General features: G+C 34.5%; 3 protein-coding genes across 3 annotated transcripts; all 3 read right to left on the reverse strand.

The window, feature by feature from the left end:
* Window positions 1-359: 359 nt before the first annotated feature.
* LOC102801807 (BMP-binding endothelial regulator protein-like) lies at window positions 360-9,508 on the reverse strand. Its single transcript, XM_078013897.2, has 10 exons — window positions 9,348-9,508; window positions 8,283-8,319; window positions 5,410-5,430; window positions 5,006-5,185; window positions 3,689-3,733; window positions 3,444-3,551; window positions 3,299-3,313; window positions 2,503-2,747; window positions 747-1,042; window positions 360-638 (listed from the first exon to the last, which is right to left on the reverse strand). The coding sequence occupies exons 1-10, from the start codon at window positions 9,408-9,410 to the stop codon at window positions 626-628; spliced, it is 1,023 nt and encodes a 340-aa protein (XP_077870023.2). The 5' UTR covers window positions 9,411-9,508; the 3' UTR covers window positions 360-625.
* A 226-nt stretch (window positions 9,509-9,734) lies between these two features.
* On the reverse strand, window positions 9,735-13,593 carry LOC102802081 (IgGFc-binding protein-like). The gene is made up of 3 exons (XM_006823395.3): window positions 13,352-13,593; window positions 12,332-12,627; window positions 9,735-12,151 (listed from the first exon to the last, which is right to left on the reverse strand). Exons 1-3 carry the CDS (start codon window positions 13,418-13,420, stop codon window positions 12,139-12,141), a joined length of 378 nt encoding a protein of 125 aa, XP_006823458.1. The 5' UTR covers window positions 13,421-13,593; the 3' UTR covers window positions 9,735-12,138.
* Window positions 13,594-15,202: 1,609 nt separating this feature from the next.
* On the reverse strand, window positions 15,203-19,106 carry LOC144362828 (uncharacterized). Its single transcript, XM_078013896.1, has 6 exons — window positions 19,021-19,106; window positions 18,832-18,868; window positions 17,449-17,469; window positions 17,166-17,345; window positions 16,320-16,364; window positions 15,203-15,320 (listed from the first exon to the last, which is right to left on the reverse strand). Exons 1-6 carry the CDS (start codon window positions 19,078-19,080, stop codon window positions 15,205-15,207), a joined length of 459 nt encoding a protein of 152 aa, XP_077870022.1. The 5' UTR covers window positions 19,081-19,106; the 3' UTR covers window positions 15,203-15,204.
* Window positions 19,107-26,439: the final 7,333 nt, after the last annotated feature.

Consider the following 26,439-nt stretch of genomic DNA (forward strand, 5'->3'; position numbering starts at 1 on the left):
TCGTATCAGAAGATAATATCGTCACCTAACTACACGTAGAACATGGGTGATCCAGTAGTTACTATGTCCATCAGCATACAATAACCAAAGTTCATCAAATTAGAATATTGTTAAAGTGTTCATGTGTTAAAAATATTGACTGGTAAGATTCATCCCAACCTGTCGTACATGTACCCCTACGGAGTTAATAAGTTTATTTAAAGTATTCTTAATGCAGATTTATTTAAACTAACCAAACCAGTAGGTGTATAATAATTAGCAGAACTAATTTTAGGTAAAGGGTGAACAGCATATATCTAAATAATTTAGTCTAAAATTAAACAGGATCGATTACGCATGTTGGGCAAATACTGGTAATATTGATAATATGCAATGCATTTATGCAAGCTTTATTAGACATTCAAAACGAAGGCATTATACAAGTAAAAGCATAATATACAATCGACTATTATTTTAAAGAGTGAAACACAAAATTAATTAAACAAGGACCAGTTTATATAACCTATTTGTGCAATACAGTTCTTATACCACAGATTAAACGTATATAAGTAACATACATATTATTACATTACTGTAACGTGTAACCAGAGATAGATATCGATGCTTTCAATAAACAACGTTGACTTTACGCCTTGCAACTGGAATACAAACAAGAAAATATTAAATTCAATTAGTTCTTCTTTATTATACGTGTACCTATAAAGAATCGAATACAAATTTATTGAAACATACATAACACACGTTACCTTCCAGGAACACGCCAGCTATCACCAAATTCTTCAATATTATTGACTGTCTTCAGTGTACCATCTGGCATTGGGATTTGCATATCATTATCCGGGTTACTGTCGCCATTGCCCAATAATCCACACACTTTACCAAACATGGATTGGTCAAGAATCGGAGCCACTCGGCCACTTCCATTCCATTTCAAAGAAAATCTAGATCCCAATGAAATTTTGATGTGTTCGCTGCTAACTCTAGCCACTGTCAGGTTGCCATAGGTTACAGGAGAATCAACGCCCATTATTTCGTCATTTACCTGAACGTCATAAAAAACATTACTCATTACATTGATTGCTTAAATAAATGAATAAAATTATGAGTGACGTGGCTGTGTAGCCTCATTCTACATCAATATATGTTGGTATTTATGTTATAGCATACACTGAAATATAGTAGTGGCTGTAGATTGAATATAAATTTGATAACCAGTAATAATTACAAGTCAAACTTAAGGTAGCGGGACTATTATTTGCATACTTGTTTTCATCCTCTAATTGTGACTAAGTGACTACAAATAGACACGGGAAAGTATATATTTTTAGAATCGCCAGACTTCAAGCTTTTCACAAGTGTATTTTGCATGCCCGTATCTGCATTCTACGACGCGTTACTCAACCAAAGGTGAAAAATTACTTTTTCTGTAAAAAAATAATTACGCATTTATGCTGGCGATAAGAAGTATTTTTTTCACTTTTCCTAGTTGTTCAATAGTCTGGTAAATTGAATGTGTCTGGTCAGTTTTATTCAAGCAACGCGTTTTAAAAAATAGTGTGCTGAATTTCAATTACTGCTTTAGTCGCATTGCCCCCAACTCAAACCACAACTCGTTGGTAAATAAACGATGAAATAGTTTGTCTGGACACATTCAAGTTCCTCTCACCGTCACCTTAAAGCTGTGCAAATTTGGTGTTAATCCGACGACAATAAGTATACGTTATTTTTTGTTAAAGACCTTGTAGTTTGAAAAACATAAACTCCTAGAAAACGTCCATGAAGGAACAGCAAAGATTTTCAAGCTTGTTTATCGGCACAATCAATTTGTTTTCCCATCAAGGTCTGTTTTAACATGTGTAGAGACATCCAAAAGTATAAGGCTATTGGAAACCAAAAAAATAAAGGAATGGGATAGCTATAATTGGATAAATTCGGCATATGAAAACACCAAAATCAATGATTTTTTTTCAGTGGCTGTCTGACCTTGTGTCTGACACATTCATATGCAAATGACTAATCTGTGAAACAAATAGGGGCGGAGAAAAACCACTCAAATGTTTGGAAACACTCATTGTGTGTCAGATAGCTACTGATAACACATCCTAACATTGCTTTGTCTTGAGTTTATCTTTGAAACTTATAGGCACACAGATTAAACCTGTGTTGTTGATTTTGGAAAACACTACTGAGGCTGCCTTGCTTCCCTTCAGAAAATCTACATTTTAACCAACTTACATGACATTCTATGTTATGTTGACTTTATCACATGAAAGTTTATAGTGCAATTCATCAATTAATAAATAAATGTGAAAATCGTAATTTTCAACACAAATAATAGTCTCGCTACCTTAACTATACTTGTAAACAACGCTCATTTAAAACCACCACATACTCGCTTCCATAGAAAAATACACGTATAATAAACAAACAAACGAATACACATATAAACACATATAATCCATATTAGGTTATACATATTTTCAAGTAAACAACCCATCTTACGTAAATATTCTGTTTAATTAAGCTAATTCGGATGTCCTCTAACACTACTGATACTTCAGAAACCACCATTTTCTCGGCATCTTCAATGAAGTGGTGGCGAATCAAGACAGAGAAAGATGGACGATACACACACTCTTGGAATAGAACATATACGCATCCATTTTGTCCGTCATACTTGAAGTTCTTCCCATCGAATGTATAGAAGAATGGATCAGCTTTAACGGACACCATATTTTTTCCGTTTTCTGTGAATAATATTAATAGAAACTACCTGAAAATGTTCATACGGTATACACATATATTGTTATATTGACATGTTTATTGGGTTTTGTTATCAAAAGGATATTCATGAATTTTCATAAAATTATCAGGATGGTGCCAGGAACAAAGGGAGCAATTGTTTAAATTTGAGTGCAGACGAGGATACAGTTGCAATACAATGATTTTGTTTGTATTTATAACATTCAATTTTTGGTGGAGGTTATGATATGTTATATATATATAACAATTTCGGATACTAATTTTATTTATAACTCAAACAATCATGAATGGATTACATAAAATACATATGACATGAATGCAATGACCAATTATATTTAATGATGGTAGTGATGTTGATCTGGTTGCCATGTAGATGGAAGTCACAATATGTTGCAATATGAATCCTTGTTCTGTACTCTTCGAATGCTTTTCGAACACAAAGAAGACTATTTTTAGATATTGATGTATAATTTTATTTGGTCCATAAATGTTTGATAATCATGTACACTTGAGAGGTGGTGTTTTTGCTACTTACTTGTTTCTGAATAGGCTGTAATAGCAAGTAAAAACAAAACAATTAGTAGCAACAATTGTATATATGTGAATTTAATTATCTCGATAACTAATTGTATATAGGATTATTTATATATTGGCAGAAAACAACTTGTATTTGTACTCACACTTGCAACAAACACATTTCAATGGACATTTGATTTTACGTACTCGCTGTTGTGTTTCCGGGTCACATGACGATTGACATTTTCCATGTACGGCAGTGCAATCAGGTTCTGCAATAATAATTCTTTGTTAGAATAATGAAATTCTGTTTCTATGTCATACATGTGCGCTATTTCAAGCATGTACAAGCCATAGTGCCTTACAACCCCCGATGTATTATTATATAAGTACATAACATTCGACTTACCGCAATACAGCCCACATGGAATTTCCCAGTTTTCAATTCTAATTACTAAAATAGGAACATTAAAAACGGTTATACAGTTTCATTAAATTGATATAAAGATAATCAACAGAAATCGGTGTTCGTGTTCAAAATGAGCGGAGCTAAACGACCACTTGGCATTGTCACATAGTAATAATATTATGAGTGTCCCCCTGATAAACAGTGAGCGCGATATTTATAATTTATAGTACAACACTGTTTCTGTTTATATGAAAAGTAGCATTCGAACTCAACGGTTCTTGTGTCTGCAGTTAGAATAGTAGTTCCATGCAGAATCAATGCAAACCAAAACGCAATCATAGAATAGTGGGTGAATCAGTTTGGAAATAACACACCCATGCAACACATTTACAAGAAAACCCCACCCCGTGTTGCCAAGTTTAGTATAGTATATTTTATTTGACATGAAAAAACGTAGTGAATACATTAATTATGATCAAATATTCATTCCTAAAAATGTCGAAAAAGATCCCTTGCCTATTATGAAATAAAATATACAGACAATTTTGATGCCTCGCATATCCCTTGGTAAGATTTTAGATTCTTTCTACTATTTCAAGATCAGTGAAAAGTCAAGAGGTCACACATCTAGAGGAGTGGTACAATGCACAGCCAATCAATGTAAGTTTTCTAGGTACAGTGTGTAGTAATTTAGTAAAAATTGTACATGTGAAACAGTAACACGAGAATCTGGGCCAAAGCAGCTTATTGAAAATGAACTCGGGTGGGGAAATTGGGGGATGTTTTTCTCCCTCGAAACCTCGTAATATCGTAATTAGTCCCAAATCACTGAGTCACGTTCCGTCCAGGACCTCGCATGAGCCTAAATGATGACAGATAGAACACAGCCATTCACTAGTAACCAGCTAAATAAGTCAGTCAACAGATACGCGAAAACTAATTCATGACACATGCCCGACCCGTTGCGGCGGTTTTAAAATGAAAATGCAAACATTCACCGAGGGGTCCCAGTCGTTTCGCTCCGTTCAGGTGTTACCGGTAGTATTTCAAGAATGGCTCACCTCTTCCAAAAAATAAAAGTCATTCATTTGTCTCGAGCAATAATTTGATTTGTATATTGGTTGAATAGAATAGCCATAATTCCCACATTACACATATTAATTGTACTTTAAATTACATTGTCATTTGTCGCATTAAACACGTAAAACGTACAAGAATGAATAGTACATGAAATCGGCGACCTTGTTATTATATGTATGGGTGGGGGAAAATAAATTATCAAACAGCATCATTCTCTTAATGCCATTGTCCACTTACTGCTCTTACGGACGCAGCAAATACACCCTTCTCCATCTGGACATCGGTCTTCCTTTGGTGGATTATTTCTAATGTCCTTCACTTCCACGCCTGAATTCGGGCAGACATCTTTGCATTTTCCTTTTGCCACATGGCTGTCATCTTCGTCATAACGGACAAAGCATTTTGTACCTTTAGGGCCTAGGGTTAATCAGGTGTGCATTCGAGTGAATGTTTCGGTAAACGATTGCATTTTTGTAAATAAATAAATAAATAAATAAATAAATAAATAAATAAATAAATAAATAAATAAATAAATAAATAAATAAATAAATAAATAAATAAATAAATAAATAAATAAATAAATAAATAAATAAATAAATAAATAAATAAATAAATAATATTGACATAAAATCTAAACAAACCTTGACAAGTTGGTTGAACGGCTTGAGCAAGAAGAAAAAAGAACAAAACTGAGAGTGTGAGATGCAGAATCAACAACTAAGGCATGATGTTAGCATTACAATTATCAATAGTATATAAAACAATGCTTTAGGTGACTCATACTTTTGTTGAATGGAGATTGTACATGACAAAATTAGGCTTCACAATTGAACAGTTGTGTTACTCAATCCTCAAGTATAAGATGGGAAAACACTTCATAAGTCTCCGACATCTGACACTGGTTGGTAGGTGGGTAGAGTCAAGTGGGTATGTTGTTCAATCAGAATGACGTATTCAATTAAGTGACCGACGACATCGCAGAAAATAATAAATCATAGGGGTTTATAGATTGTAGAACTGCTGATTTTGCGGATGCGGCTCTCGTCTGTGACTTTTTGTTAGAGTGATCATTATGAATAATTGTAATATTGCTTAAATAACGGTACGCTGTGAGTTAAATTTATACCGTGTCTGTCTTTTTATTTAAATTATTGTAAGCTATAAGCAGAATGTGATAATCTTTTAATCTGTGCACAACGAATTATTATAGATGACAATGAATTTAGTTATAATGTACAACTAGTGTAATTTAAAACAGACATTATATTTAAATATTTATTTAAATATTTGAATCTTGGCGCGCCACTTTAACCCTTATAGTAGCCTTACTTTCTTGGTCAAAACAAAATTTCACATAACTGTAATATAGGGAATATATTCATGGGTATTTACAGGTGAAAATGTAGGTAAATTTGGTTCAATGTTTATGTCATGAAATTCAAGACAAATGGATAGAATAAGCCCTAGTTCGTTTGACTGCAAGTTCCACGCATTAAGGTCGAACATAAACTCAAGGTCCAACAACTTGCCACAAAAAACTGACTTTTGGTATGTTTTTTTCCTATTATTTTTCTATATACAAACCAGAAATTAGTCAGTATTGATGAAATTTAATACTTAAATAGTATTTAAATAGATGGAAAGAACGCCTGACTATGTACTACAAGGACTGTGCTGATATTGGCAAAACAAATAAATCAAAAGGCGAAGAATATCCTTTTTCTTGTTTTTCTGTTTGCTTTTTTGACTTTGCATTGTTTTGTAGTTTTTAAATTGTCGAACAAACAACCCCTGTCTGATAGACGAAGGGTTAAACACTGGAGACAAACATATCTATATTGCATAACAAAACTATAAATATCATATTAATACATTGACAGAAAGGTAAAAGGAGTATACTTTATATACACTCATTTTTTTTTCGATGGGGAAGATTAAGTTTTAGATGTAACGAAAATGAGTCGCAGCAAGAGACCATGTCATTTCCCGGCATGCCTGCGTTTATACATTTCACTGTTTTGTGGTGAAACTATTATTTCTACATATGTGGACACCCATGCATATAATACCCAGTCTGATATAGACAAGCGTTGAATGTACAAGATATTTAATCGGTTGTTTCCTGGCTCCTGGCAATAGCTATAATTTTGTTTTTTTTATAAGTATTTCAATTTGACCTTGTTTCTCATATTATTCATTTCCGAAATTTGCTCATTTGATTATCTTTAGTTTCATGTTAATAATATTCTAATATTAATTATACTTTACGAAAACCGACAGACTTTTATTTTCCTAGGTGACCAAGATTAAAATATATAATATATTAGTTTATGTTTATGTTCATCAGGGAAAATGTTTTTCAAAAATAAGCGTCTATATATACACGGGTAAGGGACGACGTCAAAAGATCGATGTCGGATAACAAAACTTATTTCCTTTAGTTTGGGGGTGGGGGGTTTTGACCTCAAAAAGTTTCCATCCTACAAAAACGATTTTATTTTTTAATAAAGTCAACAAAATCTTGGAGTATTTGTAGTTCGTTTTTTTTCTATCCAATCATGGACAGAAATAACCGAAAAGGAAAAAAAAACAGAAAAATGGTTTGGTTCGAGTGTAAATCTGTGCGTCAAATGAGGTGCATTTGTAAAATCTTTTTACACCCACCCGACAACCAACTGCTATGCAATACTACTGTCCGATTATCAATTTGTATTTAATGGTTAATGTAGTCTGACGCCATGACCAATATTTATCAATTAAGTTTCAGTGGGGGGTAGGGGGGTTTGGAAAAAAACTAAAGGAATTAAGTTTTTATCCGATATCGATCTTTTGACGTCGTCCCTAAGAATAGTGTTGATTTCGATTATAATCGCATGATAAAACTAGAACATTGAGTTAATCTCGAATATATTAATACACCTAGCACAGCCCGTGCCGATTAGATTCTTCGCAAAATTAAACAAAAAAATGATAATTATTTATGCGTCAGTGGCTCTTTTAAAAGCACGAATTGAACACTTTTTCGGCGATAAATTACTTGAATTTTCTATTCAAAGGATACAATAACCCGAAGTAGTACTTTTACTATTCGCACTAACACATTCATTTTTCATTTCAGAGATTACATATTTAAGAGGGTCGTTATTTAGATGTAGTGAGTGAAGAGACACAAATTCCATTTCATTTTCGAGTGCCCTTTATATCTCACGCTAGGAACCACATTGATTACAACATGTTTTTGACATACCCCTACTCGTGACAAATTAAGAAAAATAATGACATCCAACTCGGTAACAGTGCTTATAAATCGTGGGAATACATATATACAAGGTGACCCAAATAAGGGAAGAACCCCTCACATGGAATTCATGAAATTAGTTATGTACTCTGTGATCTGTATTACTATTAAATTGTAATACTAATACTTACGACAACTGTTTTACGTATGGTTCATTTGGTTACGTTCTGTTATGAACAATTATTTATGTATCAATAAACTAAATTACATAATTACCAGATGCTCTAGGGAATTCCCATTTGAACCGTGGATCCTGAAATAGAAATATTTCTATGAATAACAAAATGTATCGTCTGATGTGTTATTGAAAAAATGTAAAGTTGTGAGTATATTATGTATAGTAAATGGAAGATATACACAACGCAATGCGTCCCAACGATAAAGCACAATGTCTCCATGAAATGTAAATACTAAACTAATCCCTGTGACTCATTGTCATAGTCACACGTTTATTTCTGTAAAAACATTTATTGCCTTATATATGACGCAGTCTGTAAAACGCCATGGCTGTGTTGATATGCATAGCATAGCTCCACATCTGCACTAACAACACTGCACCCGATTTAAACTCTTTGTTCTCATGGGACATTTTCCGGCTCTCTATTTAGAAACAAAGTCAATGACCATGACTATTGTGTTACCATCATATATTTTATAGCAAATACAACATGTTGTAATAGACCCAACGTCTGTGCTTATCCCTCTTAAAATGTAGTCATAAATATTCATTAGTTGATTTTGCAGTGTAATTTTCACCTGTGCTATTTTTTATATGTAAATTTATTTGAGCAATGTCTAAGAATGTATAGCCTTGGCATCGTTATTGGTTGACGAGGAGATAGAATTCTTCGTTAACTATTCAACAAGTTGGCAATGTGCGTTTTCCCAAAGGTCTGTTCAATGTCACGTTGTATTTGTATAATTCATGAACACATCAGAGCCTAAATATATCATTTTAGTGTATTTATCCAAAAAAGAGACATAACAGCTGATTGTTGGGTCATGTTCGTCGTTATAGGATCGGTTGATTGAGTTTGTCCAAATTTCTATCAGAGTGTTTATGCGGTCAGCATTATATAAACGTAGTGGTCGGTTTGTGGGATGCTGACCACAACTGTGCAGTTTACAATTATAAATAGTTGGCAACCCGTCTTAACAAATGCACAGTGACACTTTGTTTCCACATAATTACGCTAACAACATTTAGAATTGCATGTTGGGATAAAAACAGTTAGTCGTATAGCTTGCGTTATAAACATTTAACGGACGAATAATTCTTACCTTGTATGCAGTTATACAAGCAATCATGCCTACAAATACGATGTATCTCAACGAGCGCCACATTTTCAGACTTAACGCTATATACTGAAATCGCTTGTTTACTAGCAAACCAGATGCTTCAAAAATCTAAAATCAAATACCGTAAATGCAAGCTTTGTACCATTTGCCAAACTTGCTATTGGGCCGTAATACATTACTATTGATAATTGCGTAATATCCCGCGCATGCGCAATCCTGATCTGTATATTTACGTCAATATTGGTTTTGGTTTTACCACTATTATATAATGTCTGAGAACTTTCAAAGATATAAATTCTAATCGACGTAAACTATAAATTAGAAAGTTATGTCGTGCGCTATACAACAAATAATGCAAGACAGTAAACATTACATCGAAATGATGAGTATATTTTATTTTATATATGCACCACTACATCATCTGTATCTGCGGCACCTTGAATATCACTTTCTACTTTATATCACGTGATCACACCTTCTACTGTTATGTTACCCGAGAATTACCAATCAATACACAATATAGTCTATTTCCAGTTAGTATAGGCTACATGTAGATTATTTCATCGTACACTATGTTCATAAAACAAATATCTCCTTCGTGCACCAACTTGCCTAGTTACAACTTGCATAGTTACAACTTGCATAGTTACAACTTGCATAGTTACAACTTGCATAGTTACAACTTGCATAGTTACAACTTGCCTAGTTACTACTTGCCTAGTTACAACTTGCATAGTTACAACTTGCATAGTTACGTACCATCATGTATATTGAGACAAATTGTCGTTACCGTTGTTGTGACATCATGGAGTTATACATAACGCCTTCTTGAATGTAATAACATAATCTGCATGTTCACCAGAAAGACGGACGGGCGGTCGTGACAGTGACGGTGGACATGCATGTTACTGTTAGCATGTTACTATTGCATGGCATTTATTATCAAATATATTTCATAACGACTATACTAGTATCAGATTAGCGAATACTTTTATTCGGTAAACAATTTCAAAAAACTGATAAAGTTCTTCCAACAATTAATGCTAATTTGAACAAGATAGCCTATCACGCAACTAAGATATTCAAGATTGTTATGTTGAACAGTAAGCAAATTAAATCTATTATTTTATTCATTCAATCTAGGGGGTATTTTGTTCTTCTGAATTCCCTCTATCACTACCTTAATGTGAGTACGAATTCAAATTCATGTCACACAGTATTGATATTAACTTCACTGAACACATGTTATTGCAGCTGCTCAGTGGCAATCCTATTTGTCTCGTCGAATACTTAATCAACACAAAATCATATACAGTGGTTTTCACTCATATTCTGTGACACGTTTACATAACTCAGCAATGTTACAATCAATAACAAAGTACGATTAATATTTGTCCATACTCAGTAATGTTGAACATCGCACATTATTGTAATTAAAGCGGGGGTGTCGTCACCTGCGCATGCGTCAGATGACCATAGCGTGTCATTGTTTACAAACAAGCGTCTACCAATAAACCTTTGCGTGTTTAGCGTGTGTTGTTATCGTCGACGTGGCTCCATTTCCCGCGCGTGCGCAGGTGACGACCCTCCCGCTTTAACTTTGAAATCAACTCAAATAAAGTTGTTATAAAGGATTTCCACGCCACTTACGATGAATAGTCGTCGCACCGCGTTCTGTTCGATATGGAACTCATAGCGACGTATAGAACGTGTGTAAAATACAATGTCTATTTACATGAGAAACATAACAAAATTATATTGTTATCGTATCAACAGGCAATTTATCAATGAGAAGTTGAGAGCATAACCAATACGCTTTCTGCCATGTTTGCTGGTGAGTACAAATGAGTCAAAGGAGTAAGTATAGGTCGGCGATAGTTTCGACAAATTCGATTACTATGACAATCAGAAAAGTATTGTCAATACGCGATCAAATACAACGACATTACACTTGTGGCATGACAGGGCGACGAGTTGCTTGGGTATTTCCATCCAGCATAGTCTACTTTTTAAAAGTATAACCTAGACATAGGTACTCGTGCTAATGTATTCAACAACACTTGTTTAAATACACATTTTCATTGCAGCTAATTCTAGACAGTGAAAGTACAAAGAATTCAGTAGAGCAAACACACTATGAAAAGTACACATACAGTCCTAGTTCCACATTGGACGCCAATTTGTTACCTGTATTCACATTGTAATCAATTTCGGATACATATATATGTGAATAAAGGAACGAAGGAATTTTGTAGATTACGCCGACTTGTTTGAGTCGGTAATAGTGATAAGGTGTTTTGCCGTGGTCATGAGTTCGAGTTTTGTGTGTTGTTGTTATACTTATAACAGTGGTATAATTATGTACTTGTGACAACTGCACACTAACTATGTGGTTTCGGTTTTTCTGAAGTTCCATTATCATTTGTAATACAAATTGATAAAATAAATAATGTTATTCAAATTCACCAAATCAAATACGCACGTAACGTAAATTGTGCCCTTACAATAAAACAGCAAAGTATATATAACATATTCTAAATTTTTTGTATAGTTATTTTCACTTTCCAAAAGGAAATCCATTTGTTATACATTATATATTACTATACACAATAAATAAAACTGATAAAATCACGTCCACGAATACCATTTATATACTAGTACCCTATTTACATATATCCTGAAAAATCAAAACACAAATAATCTATTGTGATATATATGCAGGCAATTGATGAACCACGATACATAGTTTCAGTTCAGCCAATTGAGTCAATGTTCATCCTTTGCAACTGCAAAAAAAATAAATAATTACAGTTATTACGTGGATTTGTTAATAATCCGCAAACTCGTATTTATATATAAATATATAGATAGTTATCTGCATTTATACGGCATTGTCATTTTGTAGACAATCGTGTGACCTCTAGATCTAGTCGAGATATCTACACTTAATACACATATTCTGTTACCTTCCTGGGACAAGCCAACCATCACCGAATTCGTTGATAATATCGACCATCTTCAGTGTACCATCTTGAATTGGAATTTGCATATCATTATCCGGATCACTATCTCCATTGCCCAATAATCCACACACTTTACCAAACATGGATTGGTCAAGAATCGGAGCCACTCGGCCACTTCCATTCCATTTCAAAACAAATTTGGATTTCAATGTAACTTTAATAATCTCACGGTTAATTCGTTCTACTGTTATGTTGCCATAGTTGAAAGGAGAGGCAACACTTCGTAATTCACCATTCACCTGAATATAAATGTAGAGCTCAAACGTTTTAGAATTTTCCTATTTAACATAAATTCACTCGAATATCGAATAAAAACTAGACGTCGTCCTAAGTTCAAAGTGTTTCCACGCGTAAATGGTCACCATTTTATGGTATAAAAACACAGCCCTGTTTATATTTTATAAATAAAATTTAAATTATACAATCTCAAAAAGTGTATTTGTGTATGAAGTATTATGCAGTGAAGTCTTTCCAATAAATTAATTATTAAAATGATGAAATATTCCTCGTCCTCCTTTTCTCGAATGAACAACTATACAAATATTTTTAAAAACGTACTATATCACATGTTTCTGAAACACAAGAGTCAGGGTGGTGTTGGTATAACACAGAGTTATCTAATTTATAACTTTGAACTATTTAGAAGCATCCAGTGTTCGGATCGAATAGATTTAAAATGATTTGAAAGTTTTTTTACTGAAAACAAGTCTAAAGTAAGCTATTAGTGGCAGTAGTAACTGTAACTAAACTAAACTAAACTAGATTCCTACACGTTTTAGCAAATTAGTCTTAAACTAAAAGTATCCAAACTTGAACACTGACCGACATCAAAGTTATTATATACATAAGTTACTATCAAGCTTCTTATTTAGTAATACAACAATAAAATAATAATAAACAATAACAAGTTGACAAAAGATATATACGAAACAATTAAATATTAAGAATATCACTCAGTCTTACATAAATATCTTGTTTGATCAAGTTAACGCGAATGTCCTCCAGCACAACAAATACTTCGTAAACCACCATTTTCTTGGCATCTTCAATGAAGTGGTGGCGAATCAAGACAGAGAAAGATGGACGATGTACACACTCTTGAAATAGAACATATACACAACCATCTCGACCGTCATATTTGAAATTTTTTCCATCGAATGAATAAAAAAACGGGTCAGCTTTAACGGACACCACATTCTTTATTTTTCCTTTGAATAATAATATATATATGACATTAACTAAATCATTGAACATTTAAATATTCACAAGTAGATTTGTTTACCCCTTGTTTGATTTGTCTACTACACTATGTCGTAAGTATCGATCGCAAACGTTGTCTATTTTGAAATTGCTGTGTACCCTTACAGGTCGTCGATTGCCCGTATAATTTTATATGCCAATTGTGAAAGCAATTGAACATAATGGGAATATGAATATAACTCCCAGTTGCTATAATTATAATTTGTTGTGAAACTATTATCACATATAGTCGAAAAAACAAAATGGCAAGGAAATTACAAATACGAGACCCAGTATCCATAGATGTAGTTTCCCTTTACATTGATGGGGGACACATATTTAGCTCAGGCTTACTCGGGGTACGTTGACCCATTACTAACAACGGTTCTGATCTCCCCCAAATCACTAGTTCTCATCGCCTTGAAGTGAGTGAACAATCGCCGCGAGTTGGGACATCCCGTAAAGAATCTAAAGCAGTAAACAAGATATATCGTGGGTAATCATGGCAATTGCTTCCGGCGTGTGTGCATTTCTGTCCAGTGACACAACAAACTGCATCATGTGTATTTAATGCGTGCCAAGAAAACAAAAACACTCGTCACAAACCATATGAGCTAGCACATGGGTGCCACACAAACCTACCATGGTTTTTACAAAGACGCCATGGTGATGCAGATAAATTGGGAATACTAAATTATAAAATACTACATTATTCAGCTAATCGACGACCAGAAACAAGAATTTAAACACAACCAATCGATACATGTGAAGAAGAAGCAATTTTGGTGTTCTTAGAGTCAGATATAAATCTGTTGTAATTGTTTTATGTTGTACACAGTTCCCCTCATTCATTCAGGGATAGCGACGGACTAAGAACGTACGTACTAAGTATGTAGGAACTGAATATCACAAACAACAAAAAGAAAAAACTTAATCTGCACTTACTTTCTGACTTGGCTATAATATAAAACGAAAAACTAGAATTAGAATTACTAGGATATTGATTTAGTATAAAAGCAGTGACAAATAAGAGAATATATGGATATTATGTATAATCAATGATTTACGAGATAAGGGTATGTAACTGGTGAGATATGAACATCGCGAATTGCCACAAGAGATGATCACAAACAATCGTAAAACGAACGTACATTTTTAGAAAAAAATAATATATCAATGAATGTGAAAGAACTAATACGTTCGATTGACGTGTGCGCATGGAACTTGCACTCTGTCTGTGTGAGGTTTTCGTCATATAGTACTACCTAATAAGGTCAGTTTATTCTGAAATATTTTAACAGACCTTTAGACGAAAATATTGCTTCAAGGCACATTACAGCGCATCTAGTAGCAATAGGATGGAGGTGTATAATATTCAGTAAAGTTACCATTAACGCATTTCAGAATTTGAGAAATTAACGCATTTCTATGTTCGAGGTTTGGTTGAAGCGATTGTAAACTGTCCTAGTGCATGTATTGTATATATGAATAAATAAATACTGAAAATGTTTAATGTGAATACAGATGGACATTTTGTAATATTTGGTAATCTCAGATAATCGTTGATTGACTGAATTTTACTCACGTTTGCAGCAAACACAGTCCATTGGGCATTTGGTGTTCTGTGATTCCTGTTGTGTGATCGGATCACATTGTCTTTGACATTTCCCATGTATTGCACTGCAATTATCGTCTGTAAGGTAATAATGGTTGTCAAATCATGGCAATAATACGGTACTATTTGTTTATTTTAATTACACAGTTGAAGAATGTAATGTATTACGTTAATTTACTGAAATCGACTACATATTAAATTTCATTTTCGAAAGCCTTCCTATTATGATTTTTCAATTTACGTTGGTGGTCAGTGTCTTTATATAACACAGTAGGAGAGACTTTCAGGGCGATCTTAACAAAAGCCGTGCCACTAAAAAGAACGATTGCACGCGCTCTTCACGAATGGGTTACAGGTCGAAACCACACAAAGCACATTACTAAATGTCTGTATTATCTATGCTTAGACATTTAAAAAAAATATCATATCTGGTGTGTAATCGTTGTGAACATTTTCATAGCAGTATTATATTTCCTGGGCAGAGGGGTTTCGTTTTGTTCGTTGAATGCAGAGACGGCAATAAAATGGGGAGGGGGCATCTGAAGCAACGTTCTAAAAAAGGTAATGACAGTGTTCACACCATGACATAGATCGTTGAATTGATAAACGTAGACAATGTGAATAAATATTGTCTGATATTTCACTTGGCTAACAATATATTGAGAAATAACATCTGAAATATAGATTTAGACATTCAGTGAGATTGTTCTGGCCTGTATAAAAATCTGATAGAGTCCCCCCTTCAAAAATTAGATTAGATTAGCGTACTGATTATTAAATACATGTAATTGGTCAAGAAGTATTTTCCAGCAATTGCGTGGTGGCACACTTTGCTTAATAAATATATTCAGAATATAGAAGTAGGTGATCACAATTCGAGAATATCAAATAACGTATGCACGGTGTTTCGTACACGCTTTGCTGCCATTTACTATTGTGAAATACCACAGACATATACACTACTAAAGACAATTTGATCTGCTATTAATAATTCAAAAAAATTAATTAATCACCAAAATTATAAACAAATCTGAAATAACTGTATGTCAGAAAAGGATAAAGGAGTGTTGAACTTACTGCAAAACTGACTGCAAGGGACTGGTGGGTCAGCTATTCGAATCTCTATAATAAAAGGAAACAGATCATTTATTAATTTGTTAAATATTATTCATTCATTCACGTAATCATTACGATATCAAATTGGATTATGTAATGAACAACGTCATTTTCATCAGGTCAATGACCATGGTACTTTATTTAAATTCAAATTGTCTTTCAATATTAAACCATATTACGACTATTGTAGATAAGTCTTTCAAAGAAATTGGATATTGACCACATTTATGGTATACATACACGTGAACACATTAGAACGAGTGTGTTAAAAACTTGTTTTACTCAGTATGCTAGTGAGAAATATACTTATTAACGTTCTCACTTTAGAATTGCGCAACGCCGAAATGAATTGAATATGATGTTCTTGTACAAATTAATGGTCCTATAGTATGTATGACTCGGATTATATCGTATTCAAGTGGCATGTCTTAGCTTAAAACTGAACGGTGTGCTCTGAAACAAGTGTGCATCTATTTTAGGTTTCGTGGTTTCATTCATTTTGCTTTTCAATCCAATAAATATGGTTAGAAAATGTTATTGACTGTCTCTATATTTTGTATTAATCTGTATAGAAACTAATAATCAGATGTAGTAATTTGTCATATTGTAGTGTCGCGTAAGTCGCAGTAAGTAAAGGTGTCATAAAATACACTATTGCTATGTCATGTTCAAATACCCTACATACACATTAAATGCCATGCTGTTCAAGAAAACGCTACATATAATTGATTTTGAAAGTATGGCCTTTATAAGTTGTTTACACCCCATAATGTTTGGCAACCAAGAAAATAATATGAAACGACTTACTGTTTATACGAGAACAACAGACGCAGCCTTTTCCATTGGGGCATTGTTGTCCATCTGGTGGGTTTTCTCTAAAGTCATTCACCACAATAGATGTCCTTGTGCACGTGTCGCGGCATATACCTTTTAACACATGGTTCACATCGTTGTCATATTGCACCTTGCATCTTGTGTTACTACGAACTACAGGTTGAGTTATGACGTCAGTAAGCGATTTTATTAATTATCATTAATTCATATTAAGTCATACAAAACACGAGTAAAATGATAAAAGGCTGTTACACACCTTGGCATACTGGTTCGACAGCTTAAGTGGAAAGAAAGATGAAAATATTACTAGCATCTTAACAAGCCAGTCGTACTGAACTATACGAATGAAGCTCAATCATAATTTCGTCTGTTTTCACATAAACTTTTGTTTTTAATTTCGTCTTTTCAGTTAATTCCATTAATGCCTACAACTGGTGAATTAACATCTTAAAACATTTTAGTTATTTACGCTTTGTGTTTGACAGTGTGCCTTTAGGAATCAAAATCACAAAATTCTGGATTATTTATATGTCTCTAATTTTTACTTTAACGGCGATGAAAATGTAGCACTTCTTTTGGAAACCAGTGACACTATTTCAAACGCTGTGCTCTGATTCGTCACAGGAAAAATTGTACTATGTTCTTAATCACCGGGTACACGAAAAGTGATTCCTAAATAACCCGACATTATTTAATTTGTTTTTCTTTCGTTGCATAACGGTGACAACAATTCTGATTTTAATTGTTATTTTTGTCAAAAACCGGTAGCAATCTGAAAAGCGTTTGTAACTTTATACATCACATTTTCGCCTAGTGAATGCGAATACATGCATCAATTGTACAAACATTCATATCTATGCAAAACAATGTAATATCCGCTAACAATACGCAACAACTCGAAATTAGAAAATCTTCTGGTCGAATAATAATAATAAAATAAATTGAAATTTTGCATGATGTAATCGGATTTTCAGATTATAGATGAGAAAGTGATCCGGACACATTGCAAAATACAATGTAGCCATCTACAACGACATTATAATTTTCATAATTGATTGTGTACGGATATTCTATGACAACATACTTTCAAACAAGAAACAACATTAATCTGTCAGTTGTAATTATAGAACGTCACAATAATGTTTAAAAGCTTAGTAATTCTCAAATAAACTAACACTGCTGACACAGCCCGTACGACTCATGCAAAATATATCGCAATACTCAGATGACTGGTGTTGCCGGGGATTTAAAGTTACAATGCGCTCTCCACTAACAGCAACTCCATCCAATCTATAAAGTCCGATTACAAAAAATAACACACAATACATTGTGAAGTCAGTGAAACAATGACCTCAAATAATAGTGTCATTGACTTTTGTTTCACAACTCTAACATATATATATATGTGTTACAGACTTGCAATGTTAATTAATTTGAGGGAATTAATGGAAACAAAGGAAAATAAGCAAATCATACAATTTATAATGTTTTTTTTTCGACTTCATAGTCAGACAAAACATCATCAAGTTGACATATGACATATTGATATGAAGATCACATAGTAATACCATTGCGTCGACTAGTAGTTAGTTTATTCAACAACTTATAGCTGGTTATTTATTATAAACTAGTTACTTGCCAGGTGTTCTTGGAAATTTCCAAATGGGTGGCTGATCCTGAAAAAAACACGTATTATTAATGACGCTTATAATAATACATACAAAAAATCATTATCCACGGTTACTGAAAAAAGGCTTTTTAGCAACCATAGTGGAAGTTAATATCCTCTATGTTATCATGGCTACATGGAAACAGAAAAATGCAGTACCTGGATTGCAGATGTAACGGCAATACACAAGAATAAGACAAATGTCAAAGAGCGCCACATCTTCTTTAATTAATGGCTTTTCAGTTGAAATAGAAATGAAATGGATTTTCGGCGAGTCATGTTGCACCATTTGAGTGGTTTGCTATTGGGTGTGGAACAAGGATAATACGTGTGTGTTTGTATCTAGACATGCGCAATTAATTATAAGGCTTGACGTAAATGTTAATTATGTTATAATACATGTTACAGATTTACATAATATAAAAAAAGATATCCAAGCAAACTGTGAATATACGGACAGGGGCAAAAGAATGTACTGGGCAAACCAATACCACCAGTCAAGAGGCAATGCATAATATTTAATATTTGAAGACCAGACATATACAAACAGAATTTCCTCAACCGGAGAATGCCAATAAACATGTTAAACTTGAACTAAATACTAGTGCATAATTGAGACTCCGGGAAAAAATTGAAAATACGTTTATAATGTCATTTGCTGTATTTTTCACAATATTTGTTTGGACATGATCTTTGTTTGCGCTATGTTTTATTTTTGCAATTTCTTTCATAGCATTTAATCTTTAGTGACTGCCCGCCCGGGTGACTGAACTACATCTGTTCGTCGATTACTGATAATCCTATTTGTGTAAGCTAATACTCGATACACAGGAAATTGAACAGACGTATTTACTTGTAGTTACTATAACCTAGATTAATATGAAATATTTTTCATTTCCAATTTGAGTACAATTCTGACACCAGCAACTAATTTGGAATGCGAAATTAGAATATGGATGATATCGACATCATTCTCTGTAAACATGCACATCAGTGTATATATACAGGTTATCAAACATGTGACACTATGATATCAGATTTATTAAACAAATGTAGTTATTTTCATAAGAGAACAAATGAAAATTACTAGACGATCTAATATTATAGAGTCACTCATGAAATATCCTCTGTGTATACACTTCTATGCTTGTTTACAAGGAATGGTATCAATATTCGACTTTTAGAATCAATAATTGGGATAGTTCCTGTTTTTCTAGTAAATCCATTTCACAGCTTCTGAAGACTAAACACTAATCAAGCAATCATAATTTGTATAATAATTTGGTGTTTTCAAGACATCATAGACATCCAATCACATGTCACAGCTGTGTACGCTGTTGTAGAATACGGACAACTTTTACAACTACAAAAGCCTATTTTTATTGAAATCTCGTGCACATCATAGAAGTATCTGTTAACATTAAAGAATTTCAACAAAATGTCGTCAAGATCAGTCATGTTGAACATACAATAAATTGACTAATGTCGACTGAATTGAATTCAAATGACTGATTGATTGTTTGATTTATTGCGGACTCGTATGACTAGTGCGTGTAGGAACGGTCGTGGAGAACCAATAATTGTGCGTGTACATTTCGGTATATCTATAGCTTTATTTTTCCTTTTCCCTGCATGAATGTGCCCGGTATACTGCCCTAACTTGTTCCTTAAAAGAACACTGATAAACGCTGCATTTCTGATTGGCATCCCAAAATGAATATTAAACTTATTGCGTCCCATTTATTTACGTAATGTTGTGGGTTCAATTATTAGAATAATGTCGGCTGTGTCGTGGACGAGATACGGCCGACATTATTGCTAGTTTAAGCTATATAATATCCATAACCAATGAAATCAATCAACCCAAATCTTTTAAATTGTTTCAGTCCCGTATAATGACACTCAAACCCTTGAATACTGCAATCAAAATTAATCCAGACATCAGAGGCATTCCACAGTTTTTTGTTTGTTTATCGATTCGCCGATAATACAACCCCATTTTGTCTGATAATTCATCTATTATTGCTTTCTGTGAAAACTTTGAAAAGTATGTAGAAATGCCGAAATTAGAAATGAAATTAATACGAGTTAAACTGAAACACTGTGGTGTGGTTCTTACTTATAAAGAAAGCAGCGACCTTCCAGCATTTGGATCGGCCACAACAACTCATGATCCCCGGCGTTCGCCAAACCAAACGCAGCGTTTCTCAAGTCTTACTTATCGTAATGTGTAGACAGTACTGTATATGTGACAGCGAGAATTGCTGACATTGGTTGACACACTAGTTTATGCCGTCAGCAGATTTAAAACCAGTTATTGACCCAGTGCAAACCTAACCAAGTGTAAATATTTGTGCAATTGTACTAGTAACTAGTACTAATACTAATAACTGTAATCTTGACATATAGAAATTGGAAAGTGACTTCCCGAGGTCGCCTTGTTATATCACGTATTATAAATAATGTTAACAGAAGGGTATATGATTGTCTTAACGTTCGAATATGGTGAGTAATTACCATGTGATTGGCCAGTGAAAGTTTAGAGAACAGAGTTTGCGTCCTAGAAAGTATAACATGTATTTGCCAAGAGTCACGAAAGATTTGTCAGAATGTATCGTAGAGGGCGCTCACACACATACGCTAATAAATCCACGGCATTTTGAAAACTAACGGAGTTTATTGCACAAAAGAAGTAAACAAGAATGAAATATTGGCATGTAGTATACATTCATGGCGTGGTTGAGTTTTTTTTTTTTTTTTAACACCACGAAAAAAAAACATACGATGTGAGTAAGGAAAATAGTTGCATAGCGCGTAAATGTATAGTGTGATTAAATATTTCTTAACACCTCGAAAAATACGTACATACAGGTAAATGTGCGGCGTAGTTAAATTCATTTTTCACGCCATGAGAAATACGAGTACATAAACAATTCGATTAAAAACACAGAAAAGAGAAACGTCAATAATAGTAAACAGTGAACAATAAATATTAATTCATTATATATACATGTTCATTTTTACATTTCTTACATCCTTTCAATAAGTCAAGCAGCCTGTACACTTTTTTTTCTTATTCCATCCCTCTAATCAGAATCGCTCATCTGTCATAGAAGAAAAGAGAGAGAGAGAGAATAATATTAAAAACCGATAGTTATATGAAGAGGGTTATGTGTTGGAAATTTAAAAGTATGAGTCACCCCGTGAAACTGCGGTCATAAACCCGCTAAAATGCAAAGTATGCAAAATCGGTTGATGACGTACAGTTTGGTTTTCAAAAAAATGGCGGACTATGCTACTGTCATGAATTAGTTTTCGCGTATCTGTTGACCGACTTAATTAGTTGATTATTTGAATTGCTGTGTTATGTCTGTCATCGTTTAGGCCTATTTGAAGTTTTGGATGGAACTTGGCTCAGTGATTTGGAACTAATTACGAGATAACCGTCGCTATTCTGACTACGATTTCTGACAGTTGGTATCCGTAGTTATTAATATAGTGAACGATTAATCAAAAGATATGACGTATTCAGTACTTAGTGTGATTGGCTTTATGATTGAAGGTTACGCCCTAGAGTCTTAATACTGTTTTGTAATTGGTTAGAGTTTTGAAAATGAATAAAGAGAGTTTGAGTTGGTCTTGGGGAGCACAGCATGATAGACGCAGTCGAGACTCCAGTCCTGGAGAGCCTTGGGGCGAGTGTTGACGCAGTCTAAGAGAGTCTTGGGTCAGCCTTGCGATAGTCTTGGGGATTTTTCCCCAGGGCGCTGTGTCTTATAGAGTGCTCGATTGACCGACTACGGGGTAAGACGAGAGCTGAAACGTATTTCGTTGTGCGTGTCTTATTTGACTGTAAGGCTTAAGTGACTTTCCTGATCCCATACCTCAAGGGGACGTGATATAGAGACGAGACGAGATTCCCCCCTGACAAGTGTGGAGAACCCCGAGGAGAAGAAATTCCCCCTGATACTACTATGAGTTAAAATATATATTTATCTGATCATTTCACAGAATAACTTTGACATACATAATCATCACACCGTGTAACGTAGCGATTTTCGTTTTCCCTCGGCAAAGAAGATCTACGCAACGAGTCATACAGAACGTATTGGCCACACATGGCTTGAAAGTATTCGATGATTGTAGATCCACGTACGAGAAATCTTTTAAATTCCGTGACATGACTACCGTACGAGCAAAAATAGTCATCGTCATCGGTGTTTGATACGAGCGATGTGTATTACTCCAAAGCACACTCATGAATGCCAGTTTGAACTAAATCACACGATTAAGTTTAAGGCATAGGGGTTATTTATAACTAGCTCGTCATAAGTGTTCCCAATGTGAAATAGATCTCCCACGTGGATGATAAACAACAGATGTTGGTGTATTTGTATATTTATGTTATCTAAAACATGAACACTCGCAAGCAGGAATATTGAATAGGGTTTCAAGTTTAAAGCGTTACCCATATGCATGAATTTCGACCTGCGTGTATTGAATCACGCCTGGACATAACAAACATCGAGCAAACAAACCTAATCTCACTTATTCTTATCGATTAGACTTTGCTAAAATACTACCGTCATTTTCGACATATAACAAAAACACATGACCCACAGCGGAGTGATTTGATCTCCCAAATAAATGAAATAAAACACGTATGTATGGACATTATCGAAACGTTCAATCACATCGGTTTTTTTTCAGATTTGATAACGTCAGACCTCCTGCAAAAATAATCTTGTAAATAAAATGACGCGTTCCCCATGCCAATGTTACGATTATACTCCAAATTGACTCTTTGGGGAATAAACACTGGGTCAACTTGATTCCGTCAACATGAATCTGATCCAGGCAGTATGATGATTCCAGTCCGTCACCAATTCACTTGTCTGAAAAGGCACGCCCCAAGAGTGTATGACGCCTTGTCTCAATTCAGGCCGAATCAAAGACTGTGCACGCCGTCGATCTATATCTGTGATCGGTGTAGACGAGAAACATTCCACCATAGACTGTCGACAGTTCCTCTGGCCTTACGTGTGTGTGTTTTTTTTATTAATATTAATATTAATCAAACGCCGTAGGCATTTGCGAAATGCCAAAGGCATTTCAAGCGAGGGCCGTAAGGCCCGAGAGACTGTTATAGCCTGCTGCGCCACCACTCGCCACTGTAGAGAAATTCTCCTGTAGCGTACCATCATGATTGACAGGCAGAGTGATGTCATAAAAATGCTAACCAATCACAAGTCATACGACGGTTTTCGACGAGCCTTTAAATAACTTTCGCCGACATTCTGCATCCTTTTTACCAGAGAATTCTCTTCCGCATAGAATATAAATTAGCTCCTTGGATCGGGGGAAATGCACAATTTACTCACTACTTTCGTCGGAGTTTTACTGGGCGAAATGTTGTCGTACATCATGAGACACCAACGCACTCTTCCTTTGTTTAAAATTAGATAACTCGCGTTCGCAACTTGTAGTTCTGGATAATACTTGGCAGAAAACGATCTATACTCGGTGAGACGATCAAAGTCATGCGTGACATAAAAAAACCCCGCGATTTGACCTTTGCATAACAGTTTAACTCCGCCCATATGCAAATTATTACTACGTCATCGAGATGCATGCATAATTAATAGCAAGGCCAGTCCTGCAGGCTATAACAGTCACTCGGGCCTTACGGCCCTCGCTTGAAATGCCTTCGGCATTTCGCAAACGCCTACGGCGTTTGATTAATATTAATAATAAAAAAAAAACAACACACACACACGTAAAGCCAGAGGGACTGTCGACAGTCTAATTCCACCACTCTGATCGTTTCTATATCATCGGTAATTCAGTGTACCGCTCGAATGTAATGCATCAATCAATAGTTTATTTTTGAAGGTTTATTTTACAATGACTGGAAAACCGACCGAAATCGCGAAATTTTAGGATTCAATCTTTACTCAGTCAACCATCAAAACTATTCAGTTCATTCTCTCTTCACTAGTGAAATGGCAGTACTCAGCAAACTATCATTCATCGTTTTTTAAACATCATTTCGAGTATCCACGATTTCGAAATACTAGAAGAGGCAAGAACGAACGTTACATTTGAATGGTCAAATGACAAGATGCTGACCCCGCTTGAATGTGCAACAGAATGTATTAAATACATTGACCCATTTGAAAGACAGAGTCAACCTCGAAACATTGAGAGTCATAGCCGATGCTTCAAAAAACGAGTTTCTCTTTAAATGGTCCAAAACCAAATTAAATGAAGCACTATGATTCGTCACAAATTACGCTGACATCCTTAGCAACCTGGCAAAAGAAATCACTCAACTAACCTCACCACCAGATTCAAATTTCCACGATCAACGACAAAAAAGAAACATTATAGGCGATCTCCTGTTCGAGGTAACGGGCTTGGCTTGGCTACAAAGAGACAATTGCAGTTACTAGCTCGCCAAATTGACCACTTTGAAACGAGACATCTAGCTGATCATCATCATCAAGACATCGGCTCAGATACTGTACGCCTCAGCAAAACAGCTGATTGACGAATTCGTAGACTCAAATTCCAACAAGACCAATCCTGACATAATACTTAAACTACGTTCCTTGCAAGAACGTGTGGATGTCAACACAACATTTCTGGAGACCCACGATGTGAAGAACACAATTTTAGTATATCTGTTAATTTTATGAATGAATTGGTTTTCCGATTTGAAAAACATTGAGTACGTATTCATGCGTTAATTAATAATGTTCAACCCATTGAATTTGTGTCTCACCCCCAAAAAAATCGGAACAGCATTACTAGACATCTCCATATTTCTAAGACAAAATTAACCAAATTTCGAAATTATACATATTTTAATACCAAATTTGCTATTTTTACCATCAAACTACTGAATCACTGTACATATAATTACGTGTACCATTGACAAATTCAGACTCCGCTTATAAATTATACTCGATTATGTCTTTACCAATCATTACTCCGCTCATCAATCACGATTCGATTGACCACGTTCTGAATAATTTGTACACACAGATAAACTGATTTTTGCGATATACATGTACTTCTTGTTTTCATTCCAAAACTTACTGCTTATTTGATCCTTCAATCAAAAGCTGTTTTACTTGGGATTGACGTTTTCACGTTAAACTGATGTGACGACATGTCGGTCATCAACGATTTTCAGAAAGATGACTGTCGAATAGTAGGACACCACTAATTTAAAATAAACAGTTACATTGGAGAGAATGAGATGAAATGTTATTATTATCATTGTAAATTCAATAAGCAAACGGGAAGCGGGTCAAGAAATCGTAAATGTTTCATGTTATAGAGATGGTGCGTAGTTCGTTCTTTGACGGTAAACACGTACGCATTGCATACAGAGTCTTTTCAATGGCGAACATCGACCAGTAATAATGGCATACACTTTGTATGCTAATTCATGTTTAATAAAATGCGCTAAGTTTTGATTATTGCCAAGATGTACAGGGAGCACTCGCTTATCCATTAGGAAGATTTCATTATACAATTATAATATCCTGACCGTATTGTTTACACTCTCGT

This window comes from Saccoglossus kowalevskii, chromosome 7, assembly GCF_978046115.1.
Source record: "Saccoglossus kowalevskii chromosome 7, keSacKowa6.1, whole genome shotgun sequence".
Lineage (NCBI taxonomy): Eukaryota > Metazoa > Hemichordata > Enteropneusta > Harrimaniidae > Saccoglossus > Saccoglossus kowalevskii.